This window comes from Solea solea, chromosome 7 (genome assembly GCF_958295425.1).
Source record: "Solea solea chromosome 7, fSolSol10.1, whole genome shotgun sequence".
Taxonomy (NCBI): domain Eukaryota; kingdom Metazoa; phylum Chordata; class Actinopteri; order Pleuronectiformes; family Soleidae; genus Solea; species Solea solea.
This window is the reverse complement of record NC_081140.1, coordinates 20,429,977-20,457,332: the sequence shown is the minus strand read 5'-3', so window position 1 is coordinate 20,457,332 and position 27,356 is coordinate 20,429,977. Positions and strand designations below refer to the sequence as shown.

General features: G+C 38.5%; 2 protein-coding genes across 11 annotated transcripts in view; one reads left to right on the top strand and one right to left on the bottom strand.

The window, feature by feature from the left end:
• myo7aa (myosin VIIAa) overlaps window positions 1-6,692 on the top strand; it is a 58,700-nt gene extending 52,008 nt beyond the window's left edge. For all 6 annotated transcript variants that reach the window (XM_058634278.1, XM_058634281.1, XM_058634280.1 and 3 more), the window contains 2 exons: window positions 3,742-3,861; window positions 4,647-6,692. In XM_058634278.1, coding sequence (XP_058490261.1) covers window positions 3,742-3,861; window positions 4,647-4,739 — 213 coding nt within the window. In that variant the 3' untranslated portion in view covers window positions 4,740-6,692. The remainder of the gene's footprint in view (window positions 1-3,741; window positions 3,862-4,646) is intronic.
• A 442-nt stretch (window positions 6,693-7,134) lies between these two features.
• gdpd4a (glycerophosphodiester phosphodiesterase domain containing 4a) lies at window positions 7,135-27,229 on the bottom strand. Of its 5 annotated transcripts, none has more exons than XR_009240917.1 (20): window positions 27,024-27,229; window positions 21,380-21,509; window positions 17,609-17,805; window positions 17,323-17,428; window positions 16,777-16,880; window positions 16,561-16,654; window positions 16,119-16,178; window positions 15,891-15,989; window positions 15,708-15,801; window positions 14,349-14,494; window positions 14,057-14,139; window positions 13,635-13,785; window positions 13,221-13,439; window positions 12,894-13,051; window positions 11,173-11,320; window positions 10,444-10,526; window positions 9,698-9,777; window positions 9,304-9,428; window positions 8,557-8,603; window positions 7,135-8,456 (listed from the first exon to the last, which is right to left on the bottom strand). XR_009240917.1 is itself a non-coding variant. In XM_058634287.1 (19 exons), exons 3-18 carry the CDS (start codon window positions 17,662-17,664, stop codon window positions 9,334-9,336), a joined length of 1,776 nt encoding a protein of 591 aa, XP_058490270.1. In that variant the 5' UTR covers window positions 17,665-17,805; window positions 21,380-21,509; window positions 27,024-27,229; the 3' UTR covers window positions 7,135-8,456; window positions 9,324-9,333. The 5 variants fall into 5 exon arrangements, 3 of the variants coding, with proteins under 3 accessions (XP_058490270.1, XP_058490269.1, XP_058490271.1); XR_009240918.1 differs by having other exon boundaries at window positions 9,324-9,428; XM_058634287.1 differs by lacking the exon at window positions 8,557-8,603 and having other exon boundaries at window positions 9,324-9,428.
• Between the last annotated feature and the right edge of the window lie 127 nt (window positions 27,230-27,356).

Below are 27,356 nucleotides of genomic sequence, written 5' to 3'. Positions count from 1 at the left end.
TTTCAAAATTTGGACGGCATACTGACCTATGACTTTTTTGTCACATTTTGGACGACATACTAAACTATGACTTTTTTGTCACAATTTGGATGATATACTAAAAAAGGAAACCAGAGATGGCAGACTTCGCCTCATTCACGCAACCAACCTCTGTCAGGATGTCTTTCTCTGTGGTGCCGAGGTATAATGCCTGACTTCCCATCAGAAGGTTGTGTGATCGAATCCTGTCAGTGTCACAATTGCTGTTGATAATTCTGCAAGCATCTGTGGGAAAAGACAAAGCTTCTTGTAAATATGTCATTTTCGCTGCGACTTTGAATGACAAAAGTCTATGACTTTTTTGTCACTTTTGACTACATACTAACCTATGACTTTTTTGTCACATTTTGGATGACATACTAACCTATGATTTTTTTTCAAAATTTGGACGGCATACTGACCTATGACTTTTTTGTCACATTTTGGACGACATACTAAACTATGACTTTTTGTCACATTTTGCACAACATACTAAACTATAACTTTTTGGCGCGATTGTGGACGACATACTAAACTATGACTTTTTTGTCACATTTTGGACGACATGCTAACCTATGACTTTTTTGGCCAGAGATGGCAGACTTCGCCTCATTCACGCAACCAACCTCTGTCAGTCTGTCCTTCTCTGTGGTGCGGAGGTATAATGCCAGACTTCCCATCAGAACGTTGTGTGATCAAATCCTGTCAGTGTCACAATTGCTTTTGATAATTCTGCAAGCATCTGTGGGAAAGGACAAAGCTACTTGTAAATATGACATTTTCGCAGCGATTTTGAATGACATACGACTATGACTTTTTTGTCACTTTTGACGACATACAATATGACATACAATATGACTTATTTCAAAATTTTGACGACATACTAAACTATGACTTTTTGGTGCGATTTTCAACGACATACTAACCTATGACTTTTTTTGTCACATTTTGGACGACATACTTACCTATGACTTTTTTGTCACATTTGGACGACATACTAAACTATGACTTTTTTGTCACATTTTGGACGACATACTAAACTATGACTTTTTTGTCACATTTTGGACGACATACTAACCTATGACGTTTTTGGCACATTTGGACGACATACTAAACTATGACTTTTTGGTGCGATTTTGGACGACATACTAAACTATGACTTTTTGGTGCGATTTTGGACGACATACTAAACTATGACTTTTTTGTGCGATTTTGGACGACATGCTAACCTATGACATTTTGGTGGGATTTTGGACGACATGCTAAACTATGACTTTTTTGTCACATTTTGGACGACATACTAACCTATGACTTTTTGTCACATTTTGGACGACATACTAACCTATGACTTTTTTGTCACATTTTGGACGACATACTAACCTATGACTTTTTTGTCACATTTTGGACGACATACTAAACTATGACATTTTGTGACATTTTGGACGACATACTAAACTATGACTTTTTTGTGCGATTTTCGACGACATACTAACCTATGACTTTTTTGTCACATTTTGGATGACATACTAAACTATGACTTATTTCAAAATTTTGACGACATACTAAACTGTGACTTTTTGGTGCGATTTTGGACGACATGCTAACCTATGACATTTTGGTGGGATTTTGGACGACATGCTAACCTATGACTTTTTGGTGCAATTTTGGACGACATACTAAACTATGACTTTTTTGTCACATTTTGGACGACATACTAACCTATGACTTTTTGGTGCGATTTTGGACGACATACTAACCTATGACTTTTTGGTGCGATTTTGGACGACATACTAACCTATGACTTTTTGGTGCGATTTTGGACGACATACTAAAAACTATGACTTTTTGGTGCGATTTTGGACGACATACTAAACTATGACTTTTTTGTGCGATTTTGGACGACATACTAAACTATGACTTTGTTGTGCGATTTTGGACGACATACTAACCTATGACTTTTTTGTCACATTTTGGACGACATACTAAACTATGACTTTTTTGTGCGATTTTGGACGACATACTTACCTATGACTTTTTTGTCACATTTTGGACGACATACGAAACTATGACTTTTTTGTCACATTTTGGACGACATACTAAACTATGACTTTTTTGTGCGATTTTGGACGACATACTAACCTATGACTTTTTTGTCACATTTTGGACGACATACTAACCTATGACTTTTTTGTCACATTTTGGACGACATACTAAACTATGACTTTTTTGTCACATTTTGGACGACATACTAACCTATGACTTTTTTGTCACATTTTGGACGACATACTAAACTATGACTTTTTTGTCACATTTTGGACGACATACTAACCTATGACTTTTTTGTGCGATTTTGGACGACATACTAACCTATAACTTTTTGTTGCGATTTTGGACGACATACTAACCTATGACTTTTTTGTCACATTTTAGACGACATACTAAAAACTATGACTTTTTGGTGCGATTTTGGACGACATACTAAACTATGACTTTTTTGTGCGATTTTGGACGACATACTAAACTATGACTTTTTTGTGCGATTTTGGACGACATACTAACCTATGACTTTTTTGTCACATTTTGGACGACATACTAACCTATGACTTTTTTGTGCGATTTTGGACGACATACTAACCTATGACTTTTTGGTGCGATTTTGGACGACATACTAAAAACTATGACTTTTTGGTGCGATTTTGGACGACATACTAAACTATGACTTTTTTGTGCGATTTTGGACGACATACTAACTATGACTTTGTTGTGCGATTTTGGACGACATACTAAACTATGACTTTTTTGTCACATTTTGGACGACATACTAAACTATGACTTTTTTGTGCGATTTTGGACGACATACTAACCTATGACTTTTTTGTGCGATTTTGGACGACATACTAACCTATGACTTTTTTGTCACATTTTGGACGACATACTAAACTATGACTTTTTTGTCACATTTTGGACGACATACTAACCTATGACTTTTTTGTCACATTTTGGACGACATACTAACTTATGACTTTTTGTCACATTTTGGACGACATACTAAACTATGACTTTTTTGTCACATTTTGGACGACATACTAACCTATGACTTTTTTGTCACATTTTGGACGAGATACTAACCTATGACTTTTTTGTCACATTTTGGACGACATACTAAACTATGACTTTTTTGTCACATTTTGGACGACATACTAACCTATGACTTTTTTGTCACATTTTGGACGAGATACTAACCTATGACTTTTTTGTCACATTTTGGACGACATACTAAACTATGACGTTTTGGTGCGATTTTGGACGACATACTAACCTATGACTTTTTTGTGACATTTTGGACGACATACTAAACTATGACTTTTTTGTAACATTTTGGAAGACATACTAACCTATGACTTTTTTGTGACATTTTGGACGACATACTATACTATGACTTTTTTGTTGACTGGCCTTGGGGAAAACCTGATGGCAACATAAATAATTAGACTCCCTCTTCCCAACTCCCAAGAAACCACCAGCAACAAGTCAAACCATTTTAAAGGTTTTTTTAAAGTCAAGCACCAAATGTCTGATGGCTGTGGGTGGTTTGAGGAAGTCCACCTCAGCTGGGATGTTCAGGTCTCTCACCCGGACAGAGCCACTAAAAACAATACTTCACTCTCACTACGTGGGGTGAAGTAACAAGGTCTGACTATTCCCTTGTGTCTGTTTGTGCAGGACATCGTAACTACACACCCTTTTACCAAGATTTCCAACTGGAGCAGTGGGAACACCTACTTCCACATCACCATCGGCAACCTGGTCAGAGGAAGCAAACTGTTGTGTGAGACCTCACTGGTGAGTGCACACACACACATGGAAACACTGACGTGCACAACTCAACAGTAAAATACTGTTACACCAATATTAATCTAATATATTTCTTATAGCTGAAACCCACCAATCTAATGGGTTACTAGGCACGATGTAATTACTATACATTATGGCACAGGGCCATGTGCTGGCCTGAGATCTTCAGATGTTCACTGACCTTAGAAAAGCTCATATCAGTCGACCTCTGTTTAAGGGTATATTGGAAATGTGTTTTAGTTATTAGAGTTCTTGTAAGATCAATGCAAGTCGGTTTGAATTTTTTGTCTGAAGTCTAATTTTCTGAAAAACCTTTACATTATTACTGTATATCGGTGCTTTTACTACAGAAGGGTTAGGGTTAGGGTTACATTTTTTGTGAATTAATGAGATAATTTTTCTTGATTTTTCCTGAATTTGCAGAATCTTTTTTCCTGGAAAACCTCATTCATTCAGAAAAAGCAGAGCTCAAAATAATTTCAGTTAAGAATTATCATTAATTCAGAAAAACAGGGTCAATTTCCTCCCCAGCAAAAATCTCATTAAGAATAACTGAGCCAAAAACAATTCCAGGAAAAATGTAATTCAGAAAATCAGAGCATAGAAAATGTGTAATTAATTCAGAAAACAGAGCTATAAAACTTTTCAGTTAAGAATTGTCATTAATTCAAAAAAAGGAGAGGCTAAACATCTGCACCATTGTATGCTTCCTTATCTTACCCTGGTAAACCTAATTTTAGTAAAATTTAAAGAGGTTTCCATGACTACCACAGGGCTACAAGATGGACGACCTGCTGACGTCTTACATCAGTCAGATGCTGACCACTATGAACAAGCAGCGCTCCGGGCGCGGCCAAAGCAAGTGAACTTCTTACTGGCAGGAGGCCACTGAGCTCATCCGGCTCCTGCGCCCTATTGGCCAGCACTGCAGCTGGGGGCGGACCTTCGCCCACCAGTTGTGGTGGATGAGCCGCAGTCCTTCTGCTAGCTCAGAAGGGTCAAAGATCACCGGGGACAGTTCAGCTGCCAGCAGTGACGACCCCGGCGAAGGCCCCAGCAACCATTACCACTACAACTATAAATATAACTATGACGAGGACGAGCCGTCCAGTGAGGACGACTACCTGTGACTCCCTGAAACTCCCTGAAACTCCCTGAACCCTGCTGTGGTTCTGCGGTGTGTGGAGTCATTACTGCTGCCATGGTTACATCAATAACCGTTCAAACTGAAGACACCTCATCTTCACATTCAGTGACTGTGGCTGCTGAAGTTCTTATGACGGTAAAATCCTTTAACCTATTTATTTACGGGAGTAATGATGAAGCTCTGGACTGAGTGAGAAGACACTTTGTGTCAAGAGATTTTGGGCTTGACATAAAGGCCCCGTATACATAAGAATGAGTTTAGAGAACTTGCAAACATTTTTATTTGTATGTATCGTTTTTTATCCACATGTAATTGGCGTTTTGTGAGCCCTAAAATACTTTTTTATGAAAATGGGTCTCAGAGTAAAATAATCTCAAATCACCACCTTTGCATTTTCGTGTCTTCAACTAACATACAACTTTGGGAAAACAATGTCATAGGCCATCATTCTAGCCTAACCCAGCTAACTTTAAGGTTTTCTGTGGCAGTGTTACAGCGCCATACACTGGACTGGCATATATACTACATTGTCTTTGCATAACATGAAAGCAACAATTGCAGAAGTTACTAAAAAGCCTTAAATTGAATTTGGCTGCTGTTGAAGGAACTGCCATTACATGAACAAAGTGAGCAGTGGGTGGTGCTGCAGGCGTCAGGAAGCTCATCTAATGACTGTAATTGGTTCAAGTCTCATTTCAAATATTGAATTATCTTTTATGTTAAATAAATACATGTAATGAACATTTATGAGCCTTGCTGTCAAACTTGACCCATTAAGACAACGTTTTAAAATGTCTGATTCAGGAAAGAACACACTGACCTGTGGCGCAGGTTGGCAAGGATGTAAAATGTCAGTGTTTTCATCCAGCCATCCAACAATTTGTTTGTTTTCATACGTGCGTTTGTAACGAGTATTAGATCATGTGGGATTAAGTTTATCTAACCCTAAATCACACTGAAGCTGTAGATATTTAGTTTTTCTTTTTTCCTCATTGCTTCTGAAAACACTGACTATTCTTTAAGTGTGTTATTTCACAGTTTTTCTTCTTGGCTTGGATACAAACAGTCATTATGTGAGACACATTAAACACCTGTTCTGTTATTTATGGCCTAAAATGTGTGTAATTGTGAATTGTTGGGATTTGTAATACTTAATTCATTGTTAATGTTTACACCTCTTTGTGTTTGATTTTTACATTTCATGCCTTGCAGTTACAACATACATAGAAACACATTACCCAGCATCCTGTGCAGTTTCAAACATTCCTGTAGTTTTATGGAAATTCACCTCAACCCTCTTCATCATGAGGAATGTACAACTGAGGTCACAAGATAACTGTCATTCATATCCAACACCAGAAACATGAAACTGAAAATCTTGTAGTTTGACCATGAATTAAGATGTATTTTGTTGAAATATGATCACACTAACAGTGCATTCTTTGTTATGTTATTGTTGTATGTTATTATACAAATGTCATTTTTGAAGAATTGTGCACTTACAACCCTGAGGTCTTGTTTTCTATTGTTTATAAGAAATGAAAGATAACATTTTTATGTTACACTTGAAGAAACTTACACATCAAAGCAAAACTCATGAACATGACTTCATGCTTTTAGGTGCAGTGAAACTAATCAATCACTTTAGAAGAATAAATAAAATAAAAACATACCTCATCAAGGCTGAGCTGAAGATCATCTGTCTGTATCTGCACAAGGCATTTATTGAAAAAAAAGTGCAGGATTTTCACAGGGAAAAGATCAAATAACGTCTGATGTGGAACTTGTGGGCAGGTTTGTAAAAAAAGTTTCTAATTTTCCTTAGACCTGTCTCAGCTCTCTTGTGGGCAGACATTACTAATACGCTCACTGAGAGGCGACTTGTGTAAAATGCATCTGTGAATTGTGCCGGGATGATTCGTTGCTATAGAGAACTGTAGATTATTACTGAGCATCGATCTACACCTGCTGTTAGACTGTATAAACAAAATGTTGTATATTTATTATTCAGGGTGAATGTAAAGTGTTGTAAATGGCACTTACTGCAGCTCCAACACTGAGGTCACACCTGAAGATCTGAGACGATTAAAGGACGAGCTCCAGCTCCTCAAAAGCATCTTTAAATAATCTTTATTTACAAGAGCTAAAACTTCATTTGGCACAAATCTGTTGCCAAACTGAAATGACCCCGGCCACAACATTTCTCATGCTCCTGAGAAACATGGCCTTGTTCGATAATACATTCATTTCAGTTCCCACAAAGACGGGAACTAACGGTAACTTCTCTGCCTCTGGTTTACATTCATTCAGTCAAACATTGTAAATATCAATACACTGCATCTAACAGCTACAGATACACAGAGATAGATTAAAGATTAAGACATAGTTTAAGGTTTGGTCTGATGCACCTGATACTTGCACAGCTCAATATGAAAGCAGAATTCATACAGAAAAACATACTTGGAGTCCATTTTACAGTCGTCTAGATGCGTCCACGTGCCTCCCCACCATCAGCTTTTTCACTCCTCCGCCTTAAAACTCAGAAACACGAGACGGTAAAAGTGAAAGCAGCTCACGTATAACTACAGCAATTGTGTATTAATGTATAGTTTTCTTCTTTCTTTTTTGAGTTTCTTCGATGTTGTGTGATGTTGAGCTCAGCTGGTGTTGAATGACAAAGAGATGAACATGTTCTCAAGCGTCAGCCTCTGAGTGAGTGTTTGCCCCGGCGTCAGAGACGTTACAGAGAGGAAGTGGACACTGGTCTTCATCGGCTCCTGTCCACGATGTTTTGGCTCCATCGTTGTTCACAACAGATCAATGTGAGGTTTGGTACATTTGGTATAGTTCATTTTCAGATCCCAGCTGTTGGAGAACGACAGAGGAGGTGGAGAAAGACTAGAGAGTATGTGTCTCTTCTGTTCTTGGGTCATATGGCGCACATGAACATTGAACATTCATTTCTATCTTTCTTTCAGTTACAGTGAATCCAGAATCTCAGACATGACATTTCTGGTTTCTGCTTACATATTTATCCCCAGTGTGAAGTGGGGCAGGACTTAACTTAGAGAACAGAGAGCAAATTAAATAAGTTTTGAATAACTATAATCAGAAATAAGAATATATAATATTAAATGGAAGCTTGAATTCTAATGCAAAATAAACTATTATTTATCCAATACATTTTAGCTTATTTAGTTATTAATGTTGATTTGACACTAAAATGTTCTCCTCTCTTACTATCTTTCCTCCTCTCTCTCTTTTTCTCTCTCTGTCTCAGTCTGTCTTTCTCCCTCTCTGTCAGTCTGTCTCCCTCTCTTCTCTCCTGGTCACTCCTCTGTGATGGTGGGAAGGTGAGGGTTGATGGGTGAACTGGGCATGCTCCGAACGTCAGGCCGGATGTTGACACTGGAGATGGACCACACATCACTCAGCTCTGCACAGGGAGGTAAAGATCAAACAGTTCAGTTTTTTTTTTCCATGTCAAGGAGCATTGTGGGTAAAATCAAACTAGTGGAGATGGGGCTGAAACATACAAGGGTTGGGATGGATAGTGTCATGCATCTATGATTCCACCAGTGATCTGAAAAAGGAGTAGAAGATGTGGACTGCTGAGGCTGGTTCATGATACAGACATTCACGTGTTGTACTAAAGTGTTATTTACAGGCCTCTGTAAACTGTAGCACTCTTTTAGAAAGCAGTTGTCATTGTGAAAGGTCAAAGGTCACTGACAGTACCGTGACACCTGCAGGTTCGCACTCACTGAAAACACCGGCAGGAAAAACAGATACAAGGTACTTAACTAAATGCTAAACTAATACAATTTAGTGTACACCAACTAATGAATATATTTTCCATTTTGTTAGACAGTCTTTGTCCTTGTGTTCCCCCACTGGAAACCATCACAGAGAATGAGGTTGCCAAGTTCTAGGTGAAAGGGCTAAAACGTTGTTAGCTTTGACTGTCAATAGCCCTTACGTCTACACTTCAAGAAACCTGAACTATCAGATACTCAGATAAGCTGTTACCATGAAAGAAAATCCACACCATCAGCACTGGTTTGAATTTCTCATCACTCATCACCTCTTGACAAAATATACATGTACTTGACTGTGTCCTGTTTCTGTTTACATTTTCTGCATCCTTTGCTGTTGCTCACTAAGTGAAGTGATTTAAATTTTAAATGATGGAAACACTGTCTGTTCTGATGATTCGAGGTCCGTTTAACAACATAGATCTTAATGTGAGCTGGTGAAAGTCAAACAGGGTTTGGGGTTCATACAAGATTCCTGAGGGACTGACATGCAGGGACTCATGGGTTGAAGACCAAGGGGAGGGAGATGAAGGCTCCAGCAGGAGGATCAGAGTGGAGGGGGCTCCAGCGAACACAGATGACCTCCCAAGAGTCTGACACAAACAACATGCAGACACACACGACACACACACACACACACACACACACACACAGCAGGAAATCACTGCACGCAAAGACAACAATCATGAAAGCTTATCTTGTCTCTGCTGGTTGAACTTAATAGAAGTACATTTCAAATAGTTTTTCTCTCACTCCAGCAGAGACGAGACATGTTAACTTCAGGATGGAGACGAGGTGTGAGAGACTGTGTATTAACATACAAATATAACAACACACCAGGAGAAGAGGAATATTCACATACCTGTCCTAAACTTGCTGTACGGCCCGTTCTCATGAGTCTGACGGCTGCCAGACCAGAAAGGCAGACCTCTCTCTCTCCACCTGTGACACACACACACCCCAAAGAGAAAGGTCAGTGGAGCTGAGGATAACCAGGTGGGTCAGTGTTGCTCTGCCACATGTACCATTATATCTGCTTTGATGTGTACTGTATGTAGACTGAGCACACATTAAACAGTGTGTGTGTGTGTGTGTGTGTGTGTGTGTGTGTATCATGAGCCCCAGGTGAGCAATGGGTCTTGAAAATTCTTGTGTAAACACATTAGACTTGAGATTATGAACAAAAATAACTTCCAGGATGTTGCCTGTGAGGGGTTGGACTTCTCTGTTATAATTGTTTCCACCATTAAACACCTGGCTTCATGATAAGCCTCATTTTTATGACCTGTACCACCTGATCTGTGGGTTAACTGTGTGTCCACAGGTAAAACTGAGCTCAACCTTCAACAATCCAAGTTAATTTGTTAAATAAGCCAAAATATTAGCTAATATGAGTGTCCTTGGACATTCAGTTAAACTGCTTATACTTTTGACTCTTATTTTAAAATTTAAAAGTGAGCCAAAGACAATTTTCCACCTTAGTGGACAATATAGATTTATTCTATTTTAAATATTAATAAAACTGGCAGCCAGATGACTCACCAAACCAAACTCCAGACATCACAATTAGCAGAGGCAGCAAATGTGTGTGCATGTGTGTCAACGCACCAATGGAATATGAAAATGACCATGATGAGGAAGGCAGACACGGCATCGGTCAGAATCCACATCAGACTATATTCATCAGGAGTCTGGAGAGAGACGGACAAAGAAGCATGATTACGTTTGTTGAAAGAAAAGATCCTCAGATTCACAGGAACAGAGTTGAGCAAGTGTGAATGTGTGAATAATGTTTCCATCAAGTGATCATAAAGCATAGAGACATTTAACACACATCAGAACCCTGATCAAACGAGTTACTGGAGATTTACTGGAGCTTTTTGATCAGCAGATGAATCTTAATTAATTTTTAAATGAAAACATAGTGTGGATGTAGCTTTAATCTAATTGGAGCAGGTTAAGAATTTTCTGCTTTTTTTATTTCTCTCATGGAACAATGGAGAAAGTTTTGATCAAACTTTTTTCACTGATTGCTTAAAAATAACCAACACACCTGAAAATGTGATTCTGCTAACAGAGAATACATAAGGAGATTGACTTTGTTGTTTAGTTTCACCATCTTTTGATGTCCATTGTGGATCCCCACACTTTACAAAGGATGTCTTTATTAAGCAGCTGTCTGATGTCAGTTTCATCCGTTTGTTTTCAACAAAAGAAATGCTTTATTTCCCCTGTTAAACAGTTGCTTGGTTACAGTAGGGAAAAACTTGTGTTTTAATGCAATAGCAGCACAAAGAATGAGGACTGAAGATGAGCTGAATGTTTGAATGTGCTCACCATGAGGAAGAGTGGCTTGTTATTGTTGGACAGGATGTGGATGGAGTTGGTGGTGACAGAGTGAGCTCCTGCACACCAGGCCAGAGTGTAGAGCCACGGCTGACTGATCACATACAGGTTAGTGCTGATGTTCACTGACCGGTATTTACTGACAGAGAGAGGGGGAGAGAGGGGGAGGTTAGAGATACAAAAACAATAATACACATACCACAGTATCGATTTAAATGCACTATGACCTGATCGATGGCCCAGAGTCTCATGATAGAATGGGTTTACGGAGACTGCTTTGCTGTTACTGTTTTTCCTCTTTGTGTCTCACCAAACTCATAAAGGACTCTCAGGAGATTCACTATGTGTTTCTTCATAAGATTAAATCATTTGGGTAAAAAACACTAAACTACATTATGAAGTGGAAAAAATGGCAATCGCTGAAACGCTGTTTTATTTAAACATTATGGGCATAATCGACTGAATTGTTACATAATAACAAGCATCTTCCCTGGATTCCACATGCATATATATATTAAATAGTTATTTCAGGGAGAGATGCACATCTCTATTGATTATCTAACAAAAGGAAGAACAAAGCTGACTGGAAATTATTCTTTGCCACAAGTTTGAACATTTTATTTTAGTGAAATTAAAAGCTTACATAATTTATTCTGAATAATATAATTACATTACTACATTACAATGTACATTACATGTAAAGTTTGCTCACCTCTTCTTATTCTCTGATTATAAAAAAACATGTGCAACATGCAAAGTGTTTATGACACAATAAAACATGATTCACCCGACAGTGACAAACACAGAGCCATCAAAGCTGATATTCTCATGTTTCAATGAGACATCACTGTGAATATGAATCACTGTTAAAGGGGGAACAACTAAAAAACAAAACTGACAGTGTGAGTCACTGAGCTGTTTTCTCACCTCTTTCTTTCCAGTGGCTCCCTTTCTTCTCTCTTGTTCTACTTGTCAACACTGGAACCTTCCACTAAATTTTAATTACATCTCCCACCTGTGCCTCCTCCTCCTCCACTGCTTCTCCTCACGGACTCAAACCATTTCTCTCCTCTAATGAATAACTGTTTCTTTGCCAAGGTTTTTCTTTCCTCTGCTTATTCTTATGTAACATCTCTCCTGGTTTTCTCCACTGACTCCAGCCATGAACTTCACACTCGCATGCTCTGAACCTGCTATTTTTTTCAGTTTGTGTTAATTAGAGCTAAAAAAATTATCGATTATTAAATTAATCGACAACTGTTTTTCTGATATTTTATGGACTTTTAAATAATCTATAGATTAATCGATTATGAAAAGAATTGATGTTATTATTGAAATTAAACCTATGCAAAAAAGGAGGGCCCAAAAATATGATAAAATATATACATTTGAGGCCAGGGCCTCTGAATGAAAGTATATTAACATGGAATGAGCCATATTTTATGTTCTCATGACAGGGGAATGCTTTACATACGTAGGGTGAAGAACATAAATATTGGTTTTTGAGTATTTGAGGAAGTCAAAAATTTTACAACATCATCATCATACCATATGCATTGACATAGACAAAATTATAAAAAGCTGGTAAAAGACCCCAAGGTTATGTGAGGGTACAATCAAATAATTTTAACTTTAATTTGTGAATGAATCATTGTTACATTGCCACAGCATAACATTTCTGCTGAAGATTGTTTGTTCCAGTGTGTGTGTACCTGATCTGTTGTTGAGACATGGTGCTGTAGTGCAGGTTCAGTTTGGTGATGTGGCCGTCTCTCAGCTCTTGAATTGAAGCTTTTACCCCAGAGGTCTGCTGTAAATCTGGGTCAGCCGCCTGGACCAACTCCCTGTCCTCAGATGGTAGCCACAACACCTACACACACAAACAGACACACGCAAGACAAGATTCAGTAGAGTGCCTAAATTCTCTAGCCAAATAAAAACTAAACTAAAATAAAATAAAATAAAAAAGACAGTTGGGATTTTAAAAAAAGCACACACACAATAAATAAATGTCTATTTGAACACTTGTGTAAAGTTACCTGTGAGGAGTTGATGTGCGCTTGCACCACCTGCAGTGTGGTGTTGATGTATGACTCACTATAAGGATGTCCATATGGTGGCCTACGCAGGTCAAACAACACAATTTTGCTGCTACGAGCTGCCACCTCCAGAAACTGGGAAAGTGAGGGTACAGACTGGTTCTGGGCCTGGGAGTGCTCCAACTCAGACAAGGAGGACACTGTGCCAAATGGATCTCTCTGTTTAAAAAAAATATTAAGAAAATGTTGAGTTATCATATAATATAAAACACAAAGCTGCAGCAAGCTGTTATTTTGTAAATTAAAAATATTTAGAATGTTGAGATTCAGTAATTCACTTTTTAATTAAAAGAAACAGGATGTGAAAAAACATCTTAGAACTTAGAAAAAACTAAGTTTTTTTGTTGGTCTCACCGATAAGAACCAGTCGCCAGCATTCAGCTGCTGCAGTTCAGCCCAGGTGAACATGGAGGCATCGAGATGTGTTCGGTTTGGGAAAACCTCAGCAACGTTAGTGGTTCTTCTTAGAGTGGAGTCATGCATTAGGAAGGGAACGCCATCATAACTACAAACAGAATATAAGAGTAAGAAAGGGAAGAGTGAGGTTGTTAGAAAGGGAAAATGCAGAATACAATAAAATTGCAACTACTTAAGAGACAAAGGAGATTTAATTCAATGAAAGCATTTCATTCTCCACAGTTTTTAACACTAACTTTAATAAACTATCATTTAATGTCTGAACAGTTGTTGCAGACATCTATTGTTCAAAGGTCAAAATGTCCTCACAAAGACAGGTTTGTAGGTTTTTTTTGGACCTCACAAAGATGAGTAAATACCTGATGGTGACATCAGTCTCCAGTCCTTCTCCCCCCACTTCCACTGCCTTCTCAAATGACATCACAGTGTTCTCAGGAGCAAGCTACACACACGCACGCACGCACGCACGCATGCACGCACGCACACGCACACACACACACACACCTATAGTGAGACAGAGATATTCTCAAACTGATAATAACAATGAGCCACGACAAACCGCTCCATGAGCAGAAAAAATTATTAGAACCAACAGAAGACAGGCTTTACACAGATGTGGGACAGGTACACACTGATTCAGGTCAGTCTTACCATTGGAGCGCCTCTGTGTCCGATGAGCATTGGGGCCGGTCCCAGCATTCCTGCTTCTTTAATGCAGGGTGAGTACATTCCCAGTGGGACCAGGTAGAGAGAGAACAACACAGACAGGAAAAGACCCAGGACAGCCACCTGACGCACTGAAGGGCACACAACAACAAAACTATGCTGAATCACTACGCACAAAATTAGTTTACAATTTTAAGTCTGGACCCGATGAAAATTGATTATGAGAATCTGTTTATCGATGATAAGTGTAAACTTTATGCAAAAGTTCAACACTGTTAATTCAGATAATTCAAGTTAAATGAGTGTGTCCTAGAGTAGAAATCAGATTTTATTAGGTTTAATGTACAGTAAGTCTTTCTTGATAAGCTCAAAATGCTGGTCTGGTGTGGTACCGAGTAGCAGCCACAGAGAAAACGTACACAATGACGGCTGCCTGATCAGAGAATGAATCCGGGAGAGAGACGGGACAAAACTAAACCACAACTTCATAGTTGCATCTTAAGAAGAATGACAGGGAGCAAGGACACGAGCAAGGAAGGAAGCAAGGAAGAAAGAGCGGGTTCCTCTCAGTGCAGTAATGAGAGACTACATCCTGTTTGCAAATCTCTCTCTCTCTAATATCCCCTGCCCCGTCAGGAAAGACCCCCAGACATGACTCAGCATCACTTCATTGGCTAAATCACCATGGCAACCCAAGACTAAGAGAAAAGAGGGATGAGAGAGCCACAGAGGTCAAAGTCATTCAGCAGAGAGGAAAAGACAAAAAGAGAGGCCAAAAGAAAAGCATGAAGAAAGAGGTGGCAACAAACAGGCAGAGCAACACGAAAAGAGGCCACAACACTCAAGAGACCAAAGAAGACAGACAGAGAGAGACAGAGAGAGGGAGAGAGAGATGGATAACAGGGAGATGTACAATTCATGGCTGACACATGTCACTGCTGAGGGGAGTGTTTGATTTTAGAGAGGCTGTATTCCAGGCAGGCGGAGCAGCTCATCACTATGACAACAGAAGCTTTTAGAGAAGAAACTGTGCACTTTCAGACAGAAATAATTACATTATTTTAACAAGGTCATTGAGTCTTTTTACTTTCCTGTATTAACAGCGTTACATCAACATGAGAGTCTGTGGAACATTCTCAAATAATCAGTGCTATGTGTTTTTGCCTGCTGTGTGGTGGCCTGGACTAAGAAGTGAACACCCAGGTTTTCTAAGATTATCACTCTGAAAATACCAGATACCTACAAGTATTTTCTTTTCTATTTTCCATAATGACCTACAATGACCTGTGCATTGTTACAGAGAGGCAAACCATTAACAGTAAATACTCATGAGCAAACCTTTACCTTTCCTGTTCATACGAAAGAAGTGTAATGCTATTGGCCAGGAGAGGATGGCCATTAGTGACACTGCAGCCACGTGGAGGAAAGGCGCCGTCACCTACATGATAATAAGAGAAAGATTAGAGAAATTTGAATGAGTTTTAAATGATATTTTAAACTCTCCCTTGCAATTGGTTCTTCGCTAACCTGCAGAGACAGGAGCAGCGTCTTCCATTCTTTGCTCCAGAGGTCAGACAGGATGGCAGTGGCTATGACGGAGAACGCCAATGTCACCACAATGCCAGTCTGACACGGAGGACAGAAAAATACAAACAAGTGTCAGTGTTTGTTTGTTCATTCTGTGAGTATATCTATATATACACAGTATATATATATATATATATATACACACACATATACACAGTATAGACATACCTTGTGGCTCCAGTGTAGGTAAAGCCTCTGACCCTCAGAAAGCAGACACACCGCCAGCACCTGAACAGGGAGATTAATACAAAAGACATGCTACTTTTAGCTGCCCAGAACCAATGTTTTGATGGTTTGATGGTGATGTTTTTGGCCATGTTTGCCTTTTTTTGTTTGTTTGTCTGTCTTTCTCTGAGCAGAACAATTCAAAATGTAAAGGACAGATTTTGCTATAATGTTCTGCGGATGTAGGTTATAGCTAAAAGAAAAAAATATTATATTTGCATAGCAATCTAGTGGGAAGTAGGGAAGAAATTATTTTAATTTATTTTAATTTAAAAACTGAACATAAACAATTGATGCAGATTCATCTTACACTTCTTCTGAATAATATTTTTCTGTATTTCAAAATAAGTCTATTATAAGTATATTTGTCACCAAAAGTGCACACCAGTAGCAGAGCAATGTATGTGAACAGAGCAGCAGCAACAACCAGCAGGACCAGGGACCAGGGAAACCAGAAGCCAAGAGTCCCAAAGTTAAACCTGAAGGAGAACATGAAAAACAGAACATACAATAAACCTGCCCCTTACTAAAATGACACAACAGATGCCCCAAAACACAATTAAATCATAGAAAGTGTTGTGAGAATGTTTGTGTAACCAACCAGTCAAAGTCATTGTAGTCGTTCTGAGCTTCACTCCAGAAATACAGGAAAACAAAACTCAGGAAGAAGGTGAGAATCAGGAGGCCAAAACTGCCACACTCCACCTGTAACAGATGCACAACTTCTTTATTTTAGTCATTAACAACTTCATCTTAGATTGCACTTATGGGGACTATATTTAACCAAATGTTTGTATCATGTATAGATTTTAAGTCAAAATAAACATCCCCATATTTACAGGACTTAGTGTACCATAATTATGAGGCAATGGCAACAGATTCTACACAAACGGGCAGATACGGGAGAAAGCAGTCATATTACACAGAGCATATGGAAGCAGTTTATTTTGATACCAGCTGACAAAGTATATCCTGTTCACTGTATGTGCTGACATATTTTCAGAAAAAAGCAGTGAGCAGAAGAGTCAGCAGGCTGGACGGAGGAAAACTGGCAGGGGACTCAAACTCTGCCCAATCAGCAAAGTAACCAGAGTCAACACAATCTATAGATGCTCGTGTGTGTACATGTGCGTGAGTGTGTGTGCACCTTGCTGCAGCAGCACTCTCCTGGTTGTGCTCTGGCTCTTTGGTATCGTCTCCATTGGCAACCATAGAGTCCAGCCAGACAGGAGACAAATGGCTGGTGTTCATATCTAGTAAATCCAGTCACAAACAAATCAAATAAATAAATACATATCTGTCACCTTAGAAGGTGTCTGTCTGAAATGTTAATAAACTGCTACTTGACTATAAAGATTACTGCAACAGTTTACACAGTAACCGATGATGTGAGAAGCATTAGACATGATGGTATATATCATGTTGTTCTGTACCTTTGCAGCAGCTGCCGCCGCACCACCTTTAACTTCCCCAGCTTCAGTCTGGTCATGGGCTGACACTCAACTCACAGCCCAACATGACAGAGATAGAGAGCGAGCAAGAGGAGAGAAAGAGAGAGAAGAAGGATGAGGAAAGGAGAGGACAGCGAGAGGACGGAGGGAAAAAAAGGCAGGACTCTTGGCTGCTGCACCTACAGGGAGAGGAGGGATGTAGAAAGTTCTGGTTTAATTCATGTGGCCTGCTTAAAGTAACCCAGAAAACACAAATACTCATGTGATCTATGTCACACACAAACCTATTGATGATTTATTTTTACGATATGTTGCATGACATTGGTGACAATTTTGTTTTGGAACTTGCTCTTATCAAGATCCTTCACGTGTGTCCACCATCCCCAGTGATCATGGAGATAAGAAGTCTCTAAAACCATTATTTTGTGGGTTCAGGGATTACAAAATGTGGGAATCCCTGATTTAACTCATCACTGGTGTGTGCGCACCAGTGTGAAAATAGGATGGAGTTGTGTGGGACAACATGACAGATGGTGAGTTCCCTGTCGTGTTGATTCTCCTCTATTGCAGTCAAAGTAGCAAACTCTTTGACTGCAAAAACACCACAGTAAATGACAGACTGGTATCAGATCATGGCAGCACAGTGCCAAGAGGAAAGGAATTGGGCTTGTAACCAGAGGGTCACTGGTTCAAATCAAGGGCTGGGGTGCCCCTGAGCAAGGCATCAAATCCCCATTGCTCCCTGAGCACTGATAAGTGCTGCCCACTGCTTCTGCACCTGGCTTGTGTACATTCACTACTGGTGTGTAGTAAGGATAGTTAAAATGCAGAGGACAAATTCCCCATCACTAATTGTTGCAAAAATAACCAATTCTAAATCTAATCTATAAAGAATCAGACAGAGAATCAAAATACTGATGTGGGTTTTTCTGACAAGGTTTTTATGTGGAAAAAGTTAAAGAAAAGCAAATAACATTTAGCTAAAAACATTGTCAGAGCAGAATAACAGAAAGAAAAGATCTATAAAAGATGAATTTCTACTGCTCAAAACTAGAAAAACAACAAATCAGAGGCAGAGTATCACTGATCCCAGCTGAGCCATTTAACCACTTCATAAAGAGTAAATAGATATTTAACACATCTACAGTTAGATATACTGTATATTAAGACATGCATTCTTGACATAACTTTGGAGAACTATGCTTTATTCTGTGCCAGTCTAAACACTAACTAGTTACATTTATTCGTTAATTTCAGTTCTACCATGTAATTTGTATTAATTTCCTTTTTCTGTCTGTGTTATGTCGCTGCAACTAAAAGACTAGGGTGATTCACCCGGCATGCTGCTATGGCAACCGTGACATCAGCTCTGTTATTACGACTGCTGTGAGAAGAATGGAGGAAGGTGGGGAAACACATAACGAGAAAGAAGCAGATGGAGCAATAAAAGACAGAGACTTGAGTGGAAACTTTAGGCAAATAACCATCATGCGTCATCTAAGCTGTTACGCACTAAAGCATACATATTCTTCAGAGTGACATTAATCCCTGTATACCTCATGTTCAACTCATACTCAGTTTAGAGTGAGTACAGAAGCAGGAACAATATGAGACACAAAACTTAAATTACAGAACGGGAAAAGTAAATAAAGGCAGAGGAAATAAAAATATAAATAGACTTAGACTTAGAGAGTCTAAGTCTATTTATATTTTTATATAAATGTTGAGTGAGATCAGCATCCACACCTGAAGGTGTCGTATGAAGAATATTAAAGTTTCATCTCAAAAAATGTATTCAAGAGGATACATATTTGTTTCTTGTATTTTAAAACACAGTGCTGTCCATCACATTTTTAATTAATTTACCAACTTTCATAAAATGATGTACACACTTACAGTCTGTGTATCTGCTCCCTTTGACCTTTTAATAAATTAAGTTTAATATTAAATGACTTTAAAGGTGACCTCAAAGCGTCGTTTACCTGAATCTTGACAGCTGTTTTCTCACTGAGCAGGTGCAGGTGTCATAAAGTGTTAGGACGTGTTTATTTAAAACATGAGCACTGATCAGACCTCAGCTCAGCCTGTTAATCAGATCACAGCATATACATTTATTATACTGTATCTGAGCTGCTAGTATTACACATTTATTTGGTTTTGACTGTTGGTGTTAAAAACAAAATCAAGCTCATTAACGGACAATTGAACATAATAATAATAATAATAATAATAATAATAATAATAATAATAATAATGACCTAAATTTATAACAAGAAGGGGCTTCTGTGTGGTGATGGTGGTATTGGTAGCGCCTTCACTGCAGGTATATCTGTGTAATCTACAGGCTGAAGTTTAGAGATCCAGTACGTGTTTTAGTACTGTAGTCAATTTTGTTTATCAATTAACCTGTTCTTCCCGGACACAGACATGCTGCATACCCAGAGAAAGGTCAGAAACTCGACTAAAAGCTCATAAAAACATTCTTATGATCACCAAGCACCAATAAATCAAACCAGCAGGTGTAGAAAACATCGTAACAGTGTAAACATTGATAAATGTCACCGGGGAATCAGCCTAATCATGTAAACAAAGAACTAGCATGCCTGCTGGACAGCAGACACTCCACACAGTCCAATAGTACAATTTTATCACTTTACAATCAAGGTTTACTCTAACACAATGGCATCTACCGTGACGCTTACACTTCTGATGCAATCTCACAAGTATCTTTATTTTGTTACCAAAATAATTCACATACAGCTTGTTCAGTTTTTTCAGAGATATACTCCATGTCATTTTGGCTAATTCAACTGTGCTTTAGGTTTTTGATATCCTTTAATACTAAGAGCGACTATTTGATAGAAATTAAGCAGCAGATTAATTGATAATTCAATAGTCAAGTGTTTTCAAAAAGTTCACCTGCCAGACCACTCACTTTCCCTGTATTATAAACTATGGGTCTGCATTGTCTAAAGGTGGGTCACATGTCTGACAACTGGTGACATGAACAAAGCAGTGACACACTTAAGACTCCCTGAGGTCCTGAGGAAGATCAAAGGTGAACGTGATGCTGAGGATTGACCAGAAATTGTCCTCCATCTTTATCTTTTACCTTTTCATCCCCGTCTGTTCATATTTTCCTGACTTCACTGTTTCACTTAATCTCCCTCTCAACTAATTATATTAACCTCAGTTGTTCTTCCATTGTCTCTCACTTCTTTCCTTGTTCATCTGTCAATGTTCCACTTTCTCTCTGAACACCCACTGGACACTGGCCAGTCCAAAACATCAACCTACACTTCTGGACAGCACTTTTTTCAGCCAGCTCTTTACAGAGGGAGCCCCAGTCTGCTCAAGCTTTTCTCATCAAATACTGTATGAGCATATTTATATACTTCAATCTGCAATGACACTACAGAAAGGTTTATGGTCAGCCAGTGTGAAAATACAGTGTGATTACCCAACTAGTGAGAACTTCTCCAAAAACGTGAACAAAAGACCTTTTACAAAGTATTAAATGTCTCAGACAGAGGATTTGAACCTGATTTCAGTTATATAATGGCTACTGAATGTGCTAAATATTGTGCAATACTTAATGTTCTTAAAGTTTTTGGTGAAAACCGCAGCAGAGCTGAAGTGTCAACAACATTATCAGATATGTTCCACACATTTCAGAGTTTGTTTTTTATATGATGAAATGAAGAAAAACAAATGTTTTAGTAAAAGTAATCAGAAACAAACAAAGCATGATACCTGCACTTAAGGAACGGATGTTCAGTCTTCACTTCTTGCCTGCTGAAGAATCATTGATCTCAGCTCCTGTACTGTTGCACTATGACCTCTGACCTCTGACCTCCATGGAAAGGGCAACAGCACAAAATACCTGTTGACAGACATGATCAAAGCCATTAGGTTTTCTCCAGGATCATACGCTAACCCATAAAATGTAATTATAATGCAATAATAGTAGGGTATTAATGTAAGCTTCTGTGTGATCTCTGCAGAATTTAAACATTACTGACGGAATTAGTAAAATATTACATGTTCCTGAGGGAGAGTCTTTATAAAAGGTCATCAGAATTAGCAGTATGCAACTGCACAGGACTGTAACAGCATTAAACTGAAAATCATCAGTGAACATTTTGTTCACACGGTGAATCACTGGTCTAAAATATCTGCTACTGACCCAGGAAAACATGAAAATGTGTGATTTTCATAACTGTTCCAGTTTCCACAAGCCTTGATCTACTTTTCCAAAAGGAGACAGTTGAGAAGGAGTTTACTGAACAAAGTCGGTTTCTCCTCTACTGAGACCAAGTAAAGAACTTGACAACTTTTAGGTCAAACAAAAAATGAATTTATCACAGAGTATGGGTCAGTATGGGCTTCTCTACACCCTGCAGACACTCTGGATGTAGTGATATGGATATTGACAAGCTTGATTTTGAAGAAAAAAAAAAAAAAAAAGATTCTGCTGCAGATACACCTCGTCATTGTTTATGAGATATTAAAACTTGATCCTAAGTGCCAGCTAATACTTTAACATGAGAAGCAGTTTTATGGCTTCTGAACAGCTCACTCAGCAGTTCAGAAACTGCAGTGCACCAACAACAAGCAAGGCTAACAGCGAAGACTATCACAAACGTCTTCATTTTTTTATATTTTATATAAATAAATTATAACAGGAAAAATGTAAACCTGCCTCTTGCTTCTTGAAACTCTAGTTATCTTCTCAATGGTACCTAAAGCCACATTACTACAGCAATAAAACACCTGGACAAGACTTTCACTGTTAAAATGTCACCACAGCTGCAGCTGACCTGCTATACTGTAAATCTTCATGTGTGATGAGCGGAACCGACCCAGCTGGGCAGGGAAAAGGTTAGTGCTCTGTCATGTTTCACTTGCCTCGGCTCCATTACATCTGACAGGATCAACAAGTGGCTTTTATACATGCCGACAATTATGACCTGACAGTACTGAGCACAACTGGCGACCTGGCAGAACAACTGGTCCATGTTAATGTGCATTATGAATGTGTGAATGGCAGAACTGTAGGGTAAAGAAAATGTCTTGAGTAGGTTGTTAATGTGTTTGCATACTCAGAGACAATATGGTTTGGGGGTTATGTCACAGTGGCACTTTAACACTCTTTGAACAGCATCAGCATGTATGAATCTCCAGTTGTGCTGCTGCATGGGCTCTTTAAACCAGGCACTACACGACTGTGGTTTCAGGATGTGATTATGCACGAGATTAGATTAAACTTTAATGATCCCCTGGGTAACACTGCATTAGTTGTATGAATGTGCAGCAGGTGAGAGCCGAGTCAGAAATATGTGAACATCGATTAGATTTAAAATACATTGTTTGGTAAAAGTAAACAGGAACATATTTGCATCTTGGTTGAACTGCAGTGGATAAATAAATAGAACATACATTATTATTGTTTGCACGTGAAATGACACGAGCTAGAAGTAATTAAATCAGTGAGTTAATGCAGAGACATGGTGCAGGGTCTTTATGCCCAGCAGCAGAACTTGGAGCATGATGTAATTTGCCCCAGACTGGCCGAGTGAAACCAGGGGAGGTAATGATAAAAACGGCACCAGCAGCACAGAGAACAGAATACAGAGCTGGAGGCTGCAGTGTGTTCCAATGTGTGATTTCATCCGTTTTCCAATGTGAAAATATGATGCAGCAAAATACACTGAAGGAGATGAAAAGCAAATCTTGACTCCCTGATACAAACCCTTGCAAATCCTGTTCTTAACAGATTAGACATTTTCTCACATTAAAAGCCATCTATGATTAATATCAGTGTCTGATATTAGTGTCTCTGTCGTCCAGCACAGACTGAAAGAAAAGACGATATTTTAACCTCTGCACATCTGTCACTGAGAATCTCTTCATTATATAAATCAGTTGATCAAATTATCTGCATTTGCCAAGTAAAAGAGTTGTTTCAGCTTTTCAAGGCCTTCTGTCCTATTCAATTTCAATCTAATATCTCTCGGTTTTAGAAAATGTGTGGAATAAATATGCAACGTCAGAAAAAAGTAAACAATCACAAAGTACAAACTACTCACAAGCACAACATACAGCATCAACAATGTCACATGAACAAAAGCACAGATATACAGCATGTATCCAGCTGCTTGTGTGTGCATGTTAACAGTTGTGTGAGTGAACACAGGCCCCTCACTAATAAAAGGAGAATACTGTAGATACAGAGATGGAGAGAGGGACAGAGAGCAGGGGAGACAGTGCACATAAAACAATGCAGCTCTTTGTATCCAGATTACTCAGCTCTCTGCTGCTGTTGAACTACACAAACAATTCAGCGAACAACAACTACACAACCAGCATAGCAGGCATGTGCTGATGTGGTAAAGTCAGACTGTGAACAAAACAGCATCTTAATATGGGAATACATTTTTTTTTTTAAACCCTTAGGTTTTGTGATAAGAAAATTCATGTCCTGAGTGTATGAATGTGTCTTCTCCAATGATCTCAAACTATGCCACAATATTTTTCACCAACAGCTTTCAGTCACTATAATTCCAAATCCTGCCATGGGATAAAACAATGTGCAGTTTTGGCAATGGATTATTCACACTGAACATAATTGTGGGGATTTGAAGTAAAAAAAAAAGAAAAAAAGAAAAAAGAAAGCACAGACTGTTTCAGCGCTCAACTGCATCAGGACACATGTTGTAAGACATGAAAGTTAACCCAAAAAACAACTGAACATGCTGTTGACTGGACTTTTAACCTCAGAAACTTTCCTCTAAACAGACATTCATGCATTTTGTCTTGTATGAGTAGGCAACATGTTTATTTTGGCAAATGTGAGAACTGGAGAAGGAAGTAAGGTGGTTGTGGTTGTTGTGGTTGTGGTGGTTGTTGTTGTGGTTGTGGGGGTTGTGGTGGTTGTGGTGGTTGTGGTGGTTGTTGTGGTGGTGGTTGTTGTTGATGTTGTTTTATTTACCATATAATCTGCACATCCATATTCAAATCACTCAAATGCCACAAACCAAAATGAGTCATATCAGATTCCCTGTAGTATTATGACTGGGCCCACATGAAATAAAATATTCAAAAAACACAATGAAATAGCATAGTTGAAACAGCACTAACTACTCTTAATGTGACAGAGTTTACTTTCATAGTTCAGGTTAAAAAAAATGCAGATCAACCAATGGTATTAAAAGAACAGCAAACATAGAAAAGTGGAAAATTAGGTTATTGACTGAGTTCTGTCTTTTAAAAAAAAATGTTATTGTACTCAATAGAATTGAGTACAATAACTTAAGACTAAATAAAATGTCTGTAGTCAGGACAGTAATTAACAGTTTGTCCTCATTTGACAGTTTAATTATAACCAAAGCAACAAAGGAAACTTATTTATTAAACTGCTCTCTCTATGCTGTGATCATCACAGACCTCAAACAGCCTCAGCAAGAATGGAGGAAAATGATATCAGAAGAGGTCTTAATAGCTTTTCACTGCTAGACTTGGGTCTCAGTCAGCCTGTGGGAATATTCATTCACAGTAATAAAACCAATTTAATTAAGTTGTGAAGAGGACGGTAGCAAGCACAATACAAAAAGTGTATTATTAATGAAATTTTAAAGCTGCAGTTGTTGGCGTCTTTATTCTGCCTCTGTCAAGTCTTCATAACAATAACAATTCAACATTATTTGTATGCTGCGATTGTTGTGTGAAAACTGGCTTTAATATCAGATCTGAGGGCTGTAGCTTCTGTACTAGGAAGTGACATCAAACATCTAAAGCCAGAGTTTTCCACATCATAAAGGTGGTTGTTTGTAACCTGGCTAGATCGTCAAGCACTAAAATGCACTGCACTTCAACAAATTTGACACTTTGGACATAGTTTTACAATTCTTTTGAGATCCAGTGGATTTATGTGTCTTGCTTATTATGTCTGTGCATAAAAGTGCATCAAAACTGACCATCTCTTCTTCCATGTGCCTCAGTGTTACATTAATTAGTGTTCAGTCTTTGAAACACAAATTAGACTTATGGATTTGCTTAGCACGTGGATATGCTTATAAGTATGCCTTTTGCCCAATTTTACCCATGATTCACAGTTGCAGTCTGCACCAATTGGTGACAGTCATAAACAGAAATCTGCAGACGGTTTGTCAGTCAAACATGTTTGATTTTTTTTAAGCCAACTCTTAAAGCAATTGGGTGGTGTGTACTGATTACTGTCCCAACTGCAAACACATGTTACTTACAGCCAATGAAAAAGAGTAGGTGGCACACAGGACATAGCATCAAAAGATGAAGATGGCAGAAAGTAGTGGAAATATCAAAACACTCTGGCAAGTGTTTGATGCCTTCAGCTGGTTTGACATCATGTAGTCTGGGATCCCTCATCACAATGGCACTTCTTTATTTTACTATTTTGAGTACTGGCATTTTTATTTGTTATCTTTCCAATTCATTTCTCAGGTGTTCACCTGTTCTCGCGAGAGTCTAATGTTTGTTTCAAAACAAGTGTTTACATTTTTTCACTAACGTTTAGTGCTAATCACGGACTTCCTGACACATTTGTGTCCTGGAGGACAACATAAAAACAGGAAACCAAATAATACAAACTATGTGCCTTAAGTTTAAATCCCATTTGGATAACAATACAAGTTGGCAAAATGTCAAACACAAGTCCAGTTTTTAGTTATTTTAATCTAGGCTAAATATTGAAATGAACAGATGTTGAGAACATCACTAACATCTTATCTTTTATTACTAAAGATTTATACAATTAAGTGTTTAAAACTGTCATTTTGAGTCACAATTATGACATGAAACATATGGACATGAGACAAAATATGGACTTGTGTGACTAAACGTCATAATAAGTTGGAAATATTAAAAAAGGTTCAAATGAGAATTGTCAAAATGAATGAAGTTGTTATGACTAAAAAGTTGAAAAGATGAGAAAGTCATAATCATGTTATCGTTTAAATATTGTGAGACTTTAATTCAATTTTATCATTCTGAATCTCATTAAATTGGATTATGAAGGTTAAGTTTTTATTTTCTTTTTTACGTTTTATCAAACAGCAGCAGCAGCTTGTGCGCTGAACGTAATGACAAAACAAAAAACCTTTAAAATGACAGTAAACGAGGATTTAACTGCTGTGCTTAATTACATTAATGTCGTTCACCTGTTTTCTGCCGCTGTACACACACACACAAACGGTGTCTGAAAACAGAGACCGCATTAACGGCAAAACAATTCAAAATCATCTCTTCAGTTCAGTCAACACTGAATATTTATTAACATCGTGACGTGTGACGGTCGTTTAAAGAGCAAACACAGCGACAAATCGTCAACACTGGAACAAACAAAAATACATTTTCGTACCTGGAGGACGTTTGTCTAAGTAGGTCCGCTGCTCCTTCACTCTTGTTTTCTGTCCGACCGTTAACGTTGGACAACGTCCTCCTGAAGCACGAGCTGTTTGCTGCAGTGGTCTCGTGCGGCAGCTCGAGCTCCGCGTGTGTGTGTGTGATGACACGGGGAGGCTCACAGGCTGCACGCGCCCCGGCGGTGAGGAGAGAATTGCAGGCTTGCGGAGAACATGAGAGCAGCCGCGAGGACACCGGTCAACCTGTTGCTTACGTCATCACAGTGTACTTCAATCAATCTCTAAAAGACGGATTGCTCCAAGAGGAAAGCTTTTGTGTAACATGGAAT

Coding starts and splice junctions, on each gene's coding strand:
- gdpd4a (XM_058634286.1), bottom strand. CDS start 17,664: ATGACCAGACTGAAGCTGGGGAAGTTAAAGGTGGTGCGGCGGCAGCTG. Junction 13,786..14,056: donor GAGACTGATGTCACCATCAG/GTATTTACTCAT, acceptor TTCTGTTTGTAG/TTATGATGGCGTTCCCTTCC. Junction 13,440..13,634: donor CTGGCGACTGGTTCTTATCG/GTGAGACCAACA, acceptor TTTTTTAAACAG/AGAGATCCATTTGGCACAGT.